Below are 14465 nucleotides of genomic sequence, written 5' to 3' on the forward strand. Positions count from 1 at the left end.
TCTCCCTCTGTCCTTCCCTCCTTCTCCACAATCCCCTATTCACCCTGCCCCCCCCCCCCCCCCCCCCCCCCTGCTGCCCAGCCGAGGTGCTATTGTCCTGTTTCCTGTGGCCGTGCAAGCAGCCCCCCTTCACGCACATGCACGCGCATACACGGCTCGCGCACAGCCAACCCCCCGGGTGAGCAGGCGCGGTGTGGATGTGATGAGGTCCCGTTAGTAGCGGACGGACGGACGGAGCGAGTCGTCGGGATAAATTGGAGAGACCTCACACTCGCTAATTAGCTTTAAAAGTAGTTTCAAGACTTGTTCGTGTGAGTTTGGTGCAGTTTGACTCGGGACACTCGGACACACACACACACACTGAGCAGCAGGGAAACTTTTGGGAGGACAAAGTATGGAGTTTTTCTTTTGACAGCTGCGCCGCTGCACTGCTGCCACACTGACAAACATCAGTGAGCAGGAGGTGAGCTGTCACCATCCATTCAGCTGCCAGTAAGTCCACTCTGCTTTGTCTTCACACAACAAGTTCACAAAAACATGTTGTGTCTTTAGTTGGGAAAAACTGTAGGTAGCTGCTTTACTCACAAGGGAACTCATTTACTGCAATTACAGCAGCTGTGTAAAGCTGTGCAGCGAAAGAGCTCAGACTAGCTGATTGACAAGGCTAGAAACTATTGTTGATTCATTATTATTATTGTATTTTTGTTGAATTGTTAATATTTCTATACAGTCATGGAAAACAGTATTAGACCACCCCTTTTTCTTCAAGTTCTTGTCCATGTTAATGCCTGGTACAACTGTTGTTTGGACAAATATTATGACAACAACAAAAATAGCTGATAAGAGTTTAATTTAAGAGCTGATATCTAGACATTTTCCATGTTTTTACGAGCTATTTTTGTTGTTATCATTATATTTGTCCAAACAAATATAGTTTTAATTGTACCAGGCATTAAAATGAACAAGAAATTGAAGAAAACAAGTGTGGTCTAATCATTTTTCCATGACTGTATTTCTACTTGTTTAAATTGTAAATTATTAATCATTTTTTACATATGTTATTATTATGTATATGTTTTACTAATACCTTTCTTGTATTTCTAGTTTATACTGTTGTTAACTATTTATTGTTATTTTGGTATCCAATTTGTTGCTGTAACTCTGGACATTTCCCTGTTGTGGGACTAAAAAAAGGAAATCTTAATCTTAATCTTAAAGTACACACTGATGGAGTATTCAGTATTCATATTCTTTACTTCAGTAAAGCACTAATGCAACATTGATGCAAAAAAAGCACAGTAAAAGTAGTTCAAGTAAAAGTCCTGCATTGAAAATTAATTTTAAAAGTATATAAGTATAAACATACATATTAACTGAACGCATTCAAAAGGAAAATTAATCAACACAGAATAATGCCCATTGTGAATATAATATAATATAATATAATATATTTTCTTATTATCGATTAGAGTTACTCATGTTTGCATTTATTTTGTGAAAAACTCATTTTAATTACCTCGTCAGCTGTTCTTGTATAATTTGTTGGGCAGTTAAATTTGGAATGAAACATATTTTTTAAGTTTTGTGCGCAAAAATCTTAATTTTTAATGCAACTAAAGCTGCCAATCAAGTGTAGCTGAGTTAAAAGTAGGAATATTTTCCTACATCTGAGATTTAGTGGAGTAGAAGTATGAAGTCGCATAAAGTGCGACTACATATACTGTACCTTGAATTTATACTTGAGTAAATGTACTTAGTTACATTAGTTACATTAGTATCAACACACACAACATAAACACCTTTTAATACAGGCTAATGTAATTAACTCCATAGTTACTTGTGTGAAATAAATGTAATGGAGTAAGAAGTACAATTTCTTCTTACAATTTGTAGCGGAGTAGAAGTATACAATAGTTTAAATGAAAACTCTCAAGTAAAGTACAAATACCTGCTGAGCTGAAGTACAGTACTTGAGTAATTGTTCTTCTGTTGCAGCCAGTACCTAATAGGCAGCTAAGTTTTAGGCAGGTGAATGCTGTAAAATAAGAATGCTTTCAAAAAAAAGAAATGTTAATAGTTTATTTTGATGAATTAACACAATGAGTGAACAGCAGAAAAATGTAAATCAAATATTTGCTGTGACCACCCTTTGCCTTCAAACTTTTTTTCACCTGACTAAGACTTTTGCACAGTACTGTATACGTACACAGTTTCTCATAAAGTTGGAGTAAAATATATATTTTTTTACCTCTTTCCAAATAATTGTGACATTTATTCTCTATAAAGTTTATATCTTCTCAAACGTTATTAATCAATCTCCAAACATATCACATTGAGAATGAAACCACTAATTGTGTCTTAGTTTTTTTTGTGTCTGAAACAAAATTGAAAAATTGTGTCTGAAACAAAATTTTCCAACTTCATGGGCAACCGTATTATATATATATATATATATATATATATATATATATATATATATATATATATATATATATATATATATACATATATAAACAGTTCGGAGCCCTTTCCTCCATGTCTCTCCCTTTCACTCTGGATCTCTGCCAATATCGAAAAGGCGGAAAAAATAACTTAAAAAAAAAGAAGGTACTAGAGGTTGGGAAAAATCTGTACAGCATAGTTTCACAATATTATATCGATTCATGGCCACCAAGTATTGATATTTATAGTTTATTTGGCGTCAGTATTTTCACCATTTTTATCCTAAATCTATAGGCACCATGTGCGTCAGGATACTGTGTTGGGAAATTGTCGAAATAACGCTGCAAAGTTAGGCTTTTTTATGTTTCATTCAAAACAATTGATAGAAGTGAAACCTAAAGTTTTTGAAAGTTTGATAAAATGCTGCAGTTGTTGTCGTCCATACATGTTTGATATCAGTTCAGTTTGACTGAATACTTTGTTGGTCAGTCTGTGGGTTTGACTCTCATTGTGGAGAAATAAAAAGTGTGAGGTGAGATGAATAGAGTGAGAATTTTCTCTTATTTGACAAAAATAAATGCAGTTAAACAGTTTAATCGCAATATAATGTATTGCTATACTCACCATATCGCAAAATGCTTAAAATCACAATAATGGGTAAAGTACAACTTCAGTGAGATGTTTCCTGTCAGCTCATTCAACTTGTGCATTATTCATCATAAAGTGGAATGCGGCCGCCAGAAAAACCTGCCTTATAAAGAAGTATGTGGAGGACTTCATATTCATGTATTCATGAAATTGGTGTATGAGACATAATTCCAATACCTCTCTGATTAAAAACATACTCTGTACATAACTCCATTAGCTCTACCAAGCAGTGATGTCCTCCTTTTGTCCTCCACCTTCAACTCTCCTTGCCTTCTTCCTCTGAGCATGTGAGAGAAAGGAACAGCTGGATGTGAGCTGAGCCTGAACTCGATCCGTTCAGATCAGCGGGTCCCAGAGGCCTGTTCCTGTCACTGCCACGGCCGACCACGGGGGGAAACCCTTTTAATGTGCAGCTGTCCACGACCTGTACATGAAACCCACACACACTCTCGGGTCTGAAATCCCTCGGCAGGACTCCTAGAAATCCACAACATGCTTTGAATGTGTCCCTGTGGTGGAGGTGGTTCTTGTTTCCCTTCCACATAAACTGTATAGCAGCCAAATTCAATGTTCTATAGACTTGGCTCCCTGCAGAAACAACATCAGCTGAATATGAAGCCGGCACTGTCAGAGGTCCTGGGACGGAGCCACGGTACACAGAGCCCAACAGTGTGTGTGTGTGTGTGTGTGTGTGTGTGTGTGTGTGTGTGTGGACTGGCACATGTAAGTGTTTGCCTGCTTGTGTATGCACGTGTGGAGACTTGTGCATATGTAAGTGTGTGTTTGGTGCAGACGGGTACAGTGAGGGTATTGTGGGGACCGCTGGGGGCTTTCTGGGAGGCGTGTGAAAACGCAGTAAAGATGTCACACTGCAGCTGGCACAGGACAGGGCTGATGGACTGCTTACACTCACAGCGTCGCCTTTGTGTGTGTGTGTGTGTGTGTGTGTGTGTGTCTGTGTGCGACTGCGAGTGTGTGGTGAAAAGACCGACAGAGTGAATCTTTCCAGAGACACTCAGGATTTTTTACACTGGATGCCAGAAGGCCGACCACCTCGCTGCTGCTTCAGCCCTGTTGCATAACACAAGATAAGGCTGGTTTGGCTTGCTAAATTGGGCGCTGTAGCGATTCAGAATTACATTCCCATGAAGCTGGAGGAGCTGGGAAGGAGATGATTTAAAGAAAGATGAAAGAATGATCAAAGGCAAGCCGATATCTCCTGATGTTTTAGTCCAAAGCATAGGCAAAGCTCCAAAAACCCTTTCCCTGCCTGGTTAACTTTCAAACTCTTCAGCTTTTTACACAGGATGTGCTACAAAACCCGTAGTCTCTAATCTCAATGCGTTATAACCACAATGACAGATTTTGGAAACACATTCTGGAGCCACAGAAAACATTACCTGCTGCATAGTTATTTTCCCCAACCAGTGAGATGAAATACATGGTGGAGTTTCCTTTTTAGATTGAGATAGAGATGAAGTTAGAGAGGAAAATGACCTCCACCTTGTTTTGCCTGAGTCACTTACATATTCGCCAATTCAATCCAACACTCAAACACTAAAGTCAGCTTTTGGTGGCTGAAGCTGAGAATATGTTTGCATTTTAGTCACCGTATATTCGGAATGTCTATGGAGATAGATATTAGCGTAATATTGAAAATGTGACATAAAGTAATAACTGCTTGAATCAGTTAGCAGATTCAGATACAGATGCATACAGAACCCGTCCAAAACTGAAGCATGTCATATTTGACTTTGACTGAACATTTGCTCTCACTTTGCGATAAAAATATCAGGATATATATCGTATATCGATATTCAGCCTAAATATATCGAAAAGCCAAATATGTAATGCTTCAGTTTTGGACGTGTTGTTGACAGTTGGTCACATTCTGCTCATTACATTCATGGTGGATGTTCACAGGAAACTTAATTTATTGCAATAAAACCACTGACCAGTGGTGGAAAAAGTATTCAGATCTCTTACTTAAGTAAAAGTACTAACACCAGACTGAGATTACTCCACTAGTAAGTATCAAAAGTATAAGTACTCATTATGCAGAATGAACCCACTCAGATTGTTTTATATATTCCAAATATATTAGTAGATTGTTATTGTAATTATTGGTACATTTATGCAAGCACTGTTTTATTTTTCTCAAGGTAGGGCTCGTTTTAGCTACTTAATAGACTTATGAGGTTTAATTTAAAAAAAAAGTCTAATGACTTTAGATTAATCATGTTTATTTATGTTAAATCTCAACCTGAAAAGTAACTAAAGTTGTGGAGTAAAAAGTACGTTGCCTCAAAATGTAGTGAGGTAGAAGTATAAAGTTGCATAAAATGGAAATACTCAAGTAAAGTACAAGTACCTGCAAATTGTACTTAAGTACAGTACTTGAGTAAATGTACTTTGTTGCATTCCACCTCTGCACTTGACTAATGTTAGGGTCAAAGTGCAGGGTTGGCTTCTGAACTTTACTGTATGCTGTTACACATATTGACTCAAAATAACAACACTTTCTTGTTTCACATGGGACACAAAACTCTACGAGTTCAAAGTCCAGGGTTTGTTTGACCCATCCACCTCCCCTCCACCGCTCGTACTGTAAGCGTCTAACATTACTGCGGAAGTGTTTATATGACAGTCAACATGGAGTAGCCTTGACACTGTATCAGTTGTTTGGCACGGGGCTTCATGGTACAGACATTATGCAATATTTATTTTGAAGCAGAAACTACTGAGATTGTACAGTGTGTCAGTGTTTGTGAAAGAGTACATTGGACAGTAGGTGGGGCTGGGTACCAAACTTTGATACTTTTAGGCTCCAGCTGGATGGCCTCTATGAGTATGGATCAATATCTTGTCATTCAATACCAGATTTTGATAACTAAGTAAATCTCATCAGCATCAGTGAGCAAATAAGCATGCAACATGCTTGTACCGAGTATCTAATAATTCTAGAGGCATACAGGAAAACACTACGTTATATACAGATGGGGATCAAGTGGGTGTGTTTGTTGTCGTACTTTGAGATGTTCTGTAATGTTTGATGTTGTAATTTGAGGATTACTTGCAGTGTTTTCCTGCTCCAAATAGGGCTGGGCAATATGGACCAAAAGTCATATCCTGATATATTTAGGCTGAATATCTATATACGATATATATCCTGATATTTTTGTTGCAAAGTGAGAGCAAATGTTCAGTGAAATTAAAGCCAAATATGACATGTCACAAGTAGTTATATTGAAACTGCTTATTTAAGTGAACATAAATACTGTATAACAACAGGAGTAAAAATGTTTTTTTCCATAAAGTGCACATTTAAATTAAAAAAATATCTTAAATAAAAATAGCCTATGAAATAAAATAGGCCAATCTTTTTCTGAAATAAATATACTTATGTGAGAAAAGAATAACGAACATCACAAAATAACTAAATATGATAAACCCTATTAAGAGCAGCATTTCTGTATAAATATATTTTTTAAACTATATTGATATATGGGATTTGGTCTAAGTCCATATCACATTTAAAAATATATCAATATATTTTTTATATCGATATATCGCCCAGCCCTAGCTCCAAACTCTCATCATGACATCAGCCTGCAAAGATACGCTATTGGTCCAACTTTCATTTTCACCACAAACATTTAATAATTTCAAAAGATACTATAATCCTAAAAAATATAGATTAATATATATGTTATGTGCTGCCTTATATAAACTCAAATCTGCAAAGACTTAGTTGTAGTGTAACACAACAATACACACAATAATCATATATTTATTCAGATTATTCTGTTATATTTGAATAATTATAAGAAGGCCGATAGCTCAGACAGCAATTGTGTTCAGCTCCACTGTTTCCCACAGATTTTGCCTGTGGGAGCACAGACAGTTTGTGTTCTCACAGCAGTAAGATGTGACTATAATCATGTTTAGGCTTTGTAGATCATAGATACGTGCCTGTAAGAACAACACACACACATTGTGTATCAGAATAATCTAACAAGACTTGGACAGCTGTTGGTCTGTCCATGTCATTGGTAAGTGGCCAATAGAACTAGGTTTAAGTGTAAGTCCAACTTCTGTAGAAGATGAAATGTGAATTATTACAGAGATCGGGACTCATTCTGACTGGAGTCCTGCGAGAGTGATGTCCAGCACTGCATAACTTTACCTGTGACCTAAATAAATGCCTGCTGCATTGAGACCAGTCTTTTTTCTCCAGTTATGTTTACTCTTGGGCTTCCAATCTACAAACCTGAACCTTTACACTTATTAGAATCATGCAGAATTGGCCATTATGAACCGTACAATGTACATTTTTGATTGGATCGACAACTTTTTGGTCATCACTTCCGCAATTCAGAAATTAAGTTTATTGTGGCTGTAGAAATCAATTGACTTCATATAACAGCCCACTGTGATAGAGATAACATAGTTGGCGCTCTGCAAATCCAACACATTACATTCCCAACAATCTAGTTCCTGTTCTGACATCACACAAAGATTTTGCTTTGAGGAAAGGACTAGAAAATACATTGTCTTCCACAATGTCAAATCATTTTCATTGTTCATGTTTGACAACAAAACTATTGTGTATCATGACAACACTGCTCTGTGATGGTGGGAGCAGCTCAGCGCTGCCAACATGCCGACTTATTTACTTCCTCCAGTTGGAGCTCAGCCTCAGATACTTTGTGTAATTTGTGGTTGGTAGTGGGCTTTAAACGGGGCCCTTTAGCTAGAATGAATGTAGCTCCTAATCGACAGTACATAATGCTGTATCTGGCAACTGTTTACCTCTCACAGACCTGATGACAGCCTGAGGGCCGCATGCCACACTGCCATGTGAACAGAAACCCTGTGGACAGATGAGACTTTATTTATACTGACGGATAACACATGCACTGCATGAAGCCATACACAAACTGACACACATGCATTTAACTGAATGTTACAGCTTTGCCAACACTGAAAATTGACTAAATAAGTTATACAGGTGCATCTAAATAAATTAGAATATCATGTAAAAGTCCATTTCCAGTAGTTCAAGTCAAACTGCCCCAACCAAGTATTGAGTCATATAGATTACATACTTTTCAGAGGCCAACATTTCCATATTAAACATACTTTTGAAAATTGGTCTTTTGTGATATTCAAATTGTTTGAGACGCTGAATTTTAGGTCTTCATTAAATGTAAGCCATAATCTTTACAATTAAAAGAAATTCAATAAATTAAGAAATGTTTCATTCTGTGTGTAATGGATCTATATAATGTGTTATTTCCACTTCTTGAATTGAATGACTGACATAAATCCACTTTTATATGACATTTTAATCTATTGAGTTGCACCTGTATGTTGGTTTTTAAACATTTGTAATATTTAGTAATTTTTTCTTATCTATGACTATATAACATCCATTATACATTTAAGATAAAATTAAGTTAAGTACAGTGAAATTGGTATAACATGGAATAAATGTCTGCCTTCTATACACTTTAATACACTTAAAATACTACAAATAGCTCAAGATTTATGGGTGCACCGTATGCTTCATCTTATGGAGAACTTGAGTTGTTTGCTTCTCAGTCTGTAACTTTTATAGCGAGGAAGTGACTGTGTGCTTTTCCTTTTCTCTCCACAGGATGACTGACCAGCCGTGCAGCCGTGCATCCTGACTGTCTGACTGTCTGAATGTCCACGATGACTTGGAGGAGTCTCGACTGGTGGATCCCCTGCTGACACCTCCTGTCCCCAGATATCCGCCCCGGCTCCCTCCTTTCCTGACGCCTTTGGTGTTCCCTTTTATTCTGTGGAGCTCCCCTCTCTGTCCGAGCTGTCACCATGGCGAGCCTGGTGCTCAACGAGACCGGAATGGAGGACTGCGGCATTGACGACTCCTTCAAGTACAACTTGTACTCGGTGGTGTACAGCGTGGTCTTTGTCTTGGGCCTGATCACCAACTGTGCCGCCCTCTTTGTGTTCTGCTTCCGGATGAAGATGCGAAACGAGACCACAATGTTTATGACTAATTTAGCATTATCCGATTTAGTATTTGTCTTTACGCTGCCGTTCAAGGTCTTCTACAATGTTAACCGCCATTGGCCGTTTGGAGACGGACTGTGTAAGGTGTCAGGAACAGCCTTCATTACCAACATCTACGGCAGCATGCTCTTCCTCACCTGCATCAGCGTGGACCGCTTCCTGGCAATCGTCTACCCTTTCCGCTCTCGCTCCATCCGCACACGCAGGAACGCGGCGCTGGTTTGTGCCGCTGTGTGGCTGACTATTGTAGGAGGAGGAATATCAGTGACCTTCTTCTCCACCATCAACAGCACAACCAGAGCAAAGACCACGTGTTTCGAGGGCTTCTCCAAGAGCACCTGGAAGACCTACCTGTCCAAAATCACCATCTTCATCGAGGTGAGTGACGACAGACAGACTCAGATCACACGATGTCCCTAAGAGGGAAAACTAATACAACGAGAGACATTCCTTCTTGTGAGGGTATATTTATTTCAACATAAACTTGTCTTTCAAAATATTAACATATCCGTACATTACAAAATAAACAAATAAAATAATGTCCGATGTCATAAAACTCAATTTAAGGACCACATGCCTCTCCCTGCACCATGTTAGAGTGAGAGCTGAGTCCCCGAGCAAGCTAGCTAACTAGCCAGCCAACAACAATTTAATGCTTTATCTACGCGCTCTTTTCACAACGTAGGAAAGCACATTACTATCACCAGATACAACAACATGGTTTGGCTAATTTTCTGTAACTAGTGTATTGTTTAAGCATGGTGAGATTAACAAGTTATCTAACTAGACAGCTGTCAGGTAGCTGCTAGCTAATGCTAATACCATCATGCTTAAATGCTACACAAGTTACTCCAGTGTAACGGTCCGTCAAGTGGACAATCTAGTCTACAGATATTAAATTCATAATTGAATGTCTGTTTTTCTTTTAAACAATTTGAATATGCAATATATATTTGGAATATCCGTTGACAGCTCTAGATGGCACATTTTAACAAACATTTTTTTAAATTTAGCTAACCAAAGACATGTTATGTTCCAACAACAGTGACAACAGTAATGTTCCATGTTGTTTTGCTTCTTAATTCCCAGATTGTGGGCTTTCTTCTCCCCCTTCTGGCCAACTTGGTATGTTCCTCGCTTGTCCTGCGGACGCTGCGGCGCCCGATGACTGTCGGTCACGGCTGTAACAGCAAGAGACGAGTCCTTCGGATGATTTTGGTCCATCTGGGCATCTTCATCGTCTGCTTTGTCCCTTATAACTCTATCCTCTTCCTGTACGCCCTGGTGCGGACCCAGGCCCTGGCTAACTGCGCCGTGGAGCGCTTTGCACGAACCCTGTACCCCATCACTCTGTGCCTGGCCAGCCTCAACTGCTGCCTGGACCCTGTGGTGTACTACTTCACCTCAGAAAGCTTCCAGAAAAGCTTGACCATGGGGGGCAAAGGGCCAGGCTCCCGGCCCGAGAGCATCCCCCGCAGCGACACTGAGACCCAGGACACAGCAAACGCTCTCCCCACAGACACACACACTCAGGCCAGCAATGGCAAAGAGTCAAAGACGTCTGAGAGTCAGTTCTGACTCAGCACGGAAGAAGGAAGGAAGAGAAGGACAGTGGGGGTTTGACAGGAGCCCTGAATTTTAAAAATTAATGCAATCAGCTGTTTGGTCCTGGAAGTGACAAACACATAACTCAGCAGATTAGTTAAGTCCTGAGGTAAGTCCTGAGGTATGGCCTGGGCTTTACGGATTAATCCACCACTGGAGAGCAGAGGAATGTATCTGTGTGTGTTTATTATGAGAGAACACTACAGGGATCAGAGACCCAGCCACACCAGGACTATTGTCCAGAGACACGCAGCGCCTCTAAAAGAGACTGCAATGCATCATCACTCAGGCTTAACACACACAAACACTCACAAATGCACTGGATTGTGGACAGAATGGACATTTCCGTCCACATTGTTGAAATATGCTGTTTAGTACTTTTGTAACACACTGAGCCCTTAAGTTGTATTGTTGTAAAGTTCGAGCTTCCACAGCACATTACATAATTTTAGACTTTAATGTTGTGACACTCTTTAGTGTTGTGAGACCCATTGTCACTATAACACAGCAGCGCGCTGACCTACTGAGTTAAATGTGTCTCATGTTGAGGTTTGAGGCCATTAAATGTCTGTTTTGAATTGCTATCATGGCTGCATTTATTATTTCTGTCACCCGCGTCATGCCTGTTGGTTCAATCAAACATATTCTGAGCTGGCCTTTGTCACCGTGACTGTAGGTTTGAAATCATCGAGGAGTTTTTCTCCTCTGGGTCTTTATTTTCATCTTGCTCTCGGAGCAGAGGGCAGCTCTGATCCAGTCGAGGACCTTGGCCTGTGTGCTGTGTCACAGGCCAAATGCTTATTATGACTGGAGCAATGGTCCATTGTTTGCTTCTGAATGAGGTCTCTCTGTCTTAATCTGGCCTGAGACTGCAGATCTGCTCAAAGTCTCTTACACACAGCAATGTGCACACACTCCAAAGTACGGGTGAACACTGTCGACTAAGTACCCCAAATCATTGTGTTACACTGCACGTAGAGAAAAACAGTCATGTCAGCAGATCCAGGAGCCTGCATGTATGAATTTCCGGGCGATTTGGTGAATATTAAGGCCTTGAGTGTACCATCACTACATACAGTACATTCTCTTCACACATTGACACTTTTTAAAAGAAGTGGACGTAGTCATTGTGATGTCACCCATTGGCTTATGGACCTGAGCCTTCAGTTTGGCATTTTGGCCATCACCAGCTCCGTCTTTTTGAACCAAAAGTGACCATACTTGGACGATGCTAAGTTATCAGCTAGTGCTAGCAGGCTATCTTGATTAGCAAGGTGCATCCATTATTCAGTATGAACAGCCTACTCTAGAGTGTCTCTCAATACAGACTTACAATAAAGTTCTTAGATGAAAAGTAGGGTGATTTTCTCATAGAATTCTATGCAAGTGGTCTTTTCGTTACCTCTGGTGGCCATCAGAAAGAATGCAGGTTATAGGGACTTCTTTAATTTCATTAAAGTGGGCATTGGTAAATCTTCTGCTTTTCAATTTGCTTCACTGACAGATAGACCATGTCTTGAGCATGCTTTAGGGGAAGAGAGCTAGAGACTCGAGAATGGAGAAAGCTTTCATAACTTTTTAGCCGTCTTGCACCATCTACCTGTATTTGACCTTCCTCTGTCAAAGTAAAAGACAAACAAGAAACAATTAATTGCAAACATTGTGAGGCAGGAGTCCATGATACAAACACTTTTTAAAAAATAAACTATGAACTTTCCCATTAGCAACCTAGTTAGTAAGCTTGCTAACTGAAATATAGCCAACAGCATAATAAGGAGAAGCATGTTCCTGGCCTGAGCTGCTATAAGGACCAGCAGCAGGGTCGCCTATATACAGTGGTTTAAAGTAACTAAGTACATTTACTGAAGTACTGTACTAAAGTACAATTTTTAGGTATTTGTACTTTACTTGTAGCCTTGCTAACACCAGACTAATCACAAATGAGACTCCGTAGAGGAGGCGTGGTTTACGATCCTCCGGAGCCGTTTATTGGGCGCTTAGAATGTCTATCAAAAGCGTCTGTACATAGCTCTTAGCCAATCGTATCAGTTATACCAGATGACGTATGTAGAGCGACAGAAATTGATGTTTGTTGTGTGTGTGTGTGTACGGAAGCGCATTGCATTCACTGGATAAAAAAAAAAATAGACTCCTTATCTCATAATTACGAGCTCTTTTCTCGTAATTACGAGATCCTGATCTCATAATTACGAGATCTTTTCTCGTAATTATGAGATCCTGATCTCGTAATTATGGAATTACGGAAGCGCATTGCATTCACTGGATAAAAAAAAATTGACACCTTTTCTCGTAATTATGAGATCAGGATCTCGTAATTACGAGATCAGGATCTCATAATTACGTGAAAAGATCTCGTAATTACGAGATCAGGATCTCGCAATTACGAGAAAAGGTGTCAATTTTTTTTTATCCAGTGAATGCAATGCGCTTCCGTATGTGTGTGTGTGTGTGTGTGTGTGTGAGAGAGAGAGTGTTGCTTGCTGCTTTGCTTCTCCAGTTCTCGCTTTCTGCAAGATTATTTATTTTCACGCTTTATTCCCCCTCATATCATTCAGCCACAAACATCCACTGATTTTATGGGCAATAAACAAGCTGCTGCGGGTCTCTCGGCAGCTCTGCTGTCCCCCGGCTCGTAGCGAGATCACCGGCGTTACGGTAGCGGGGCTAATAGCTAATAGGCTAATAGCTACCGTTACAGCGTTACGGTAGCGTAACACTACCGCTATTAGCCCCGCTACCGTAACGCCGGTGATCTCGCTACGAGCCGGGGGACAGCGGAGCCGCCGAGACACCTTTCGCCTTTCTATTTAAAACACCATCTACAGCTAAAGAAAGTTTTGCGTCTACTGCAGCCATGTTGGATCCGTAAGAAAACTACAAGCTTCCGTCTGCCGAGTAGTACGCGTCATCGTCTTGCCGTCCCTCCCCGTTCTGTGATTGGATCCCTAAAACAGGGCTAAGAAACCTCTCTGGTTGCCAGACTGCCTGGAGGTTCAAAATGAAATCCGAGTGCGCAAGGCAGTCTGGGTATACCCAGGCTACTTTACTTGAGTATTTTCATTTTATGTAGCTTTAGACTTTTACTCCACTACATTTTTAGGCAAATAATGTACTTTTTACTCCACTACATTTAGTTACTTTTCAGGTCGAGATTTAACATAAAAACATCATCAATTAAAAAGTGATTAGACTTTTTTTAAAATTAAACCTCATAACAGGATATTGAATAGTTAAATGGTCCCTGTCTTTACGAAATTTAAGCACTTACATAAATGCATCAATACAAATAATCTAATTATATATTTGGAATATATATTACAATCTAAGTTGGTTCATTCTGCATAACAAGTACTTTGACTTTTGATACTTTAAGTACATTTTGATGCTGATACTTTTGTACTTTGACTTCAGTAAGTTTTGAATGCAGGACTTTTACTTGTAGTGGAGTAATTTCACTTTGTGGTATTAGTACTTTCACTAAAGTAAGAGTTCAGACAGTGACACAGTCGGGATGTGTGCATGTGACAGGCTGCTGCTGGAGAGGGGGGAACCATTTCTGTCTGGGACATTATAGAAGATGTTAGTATAAGTTGTATATCCATTCTTTCATAGCGCCATGCAGAGTTAGAGATTCATTGCCTTACTTGGGAATGTCTCTATACGTGCAGCAGCAGTATGCACAGAGTGTG

At 39.6% G+C, this 14465-nt stretch overlaps 1 protein-coding gene across 1 annotated transcript; it reads left to right on the forward strand.

The window, feature by feature from the left end:
• Positions 1-211: 211 nt before the first annotated feature.
• On the forward strand, positions 212-11399 carry lpar4 (lysophosphatidic acid receptor 4). Its single transcript, XM_059345468.1, has 3 exons — positions 212-492; positions 8750-9528; positions 10240-11399. The coding sequence occupies exons 2-3, from the start codon at positions 8950-8952 to the stop codon at positions 10726-10728; spliced, it is 1068 nt and encodes a 355-aa protein (XP_059201451.1). The 5' UTR covers positions 212-492; positions 8750-8949; the 3' UTR covers positions 10729-11399.
• The last annotated feature ends 3066 nt before the right edge of the window (positions 11400-14465 follow it).

The sequence above is a fragment of the Centropristis striata genome, chromosome 12 (genome assembly GCF_030273125.1).
Source record: "Centropristis striata isolate RG_2023a ecotype Rhode Island chromosome 12, C.striata_1.0, whole genome shotgun sequence".
In the NCBI taxonomy this organism is placed as follows: Eukaryota; Metazoa; Chordata; class Actinopteri; order Perciformes; family Serranidae; genus Centropristis; species Centropristis striata.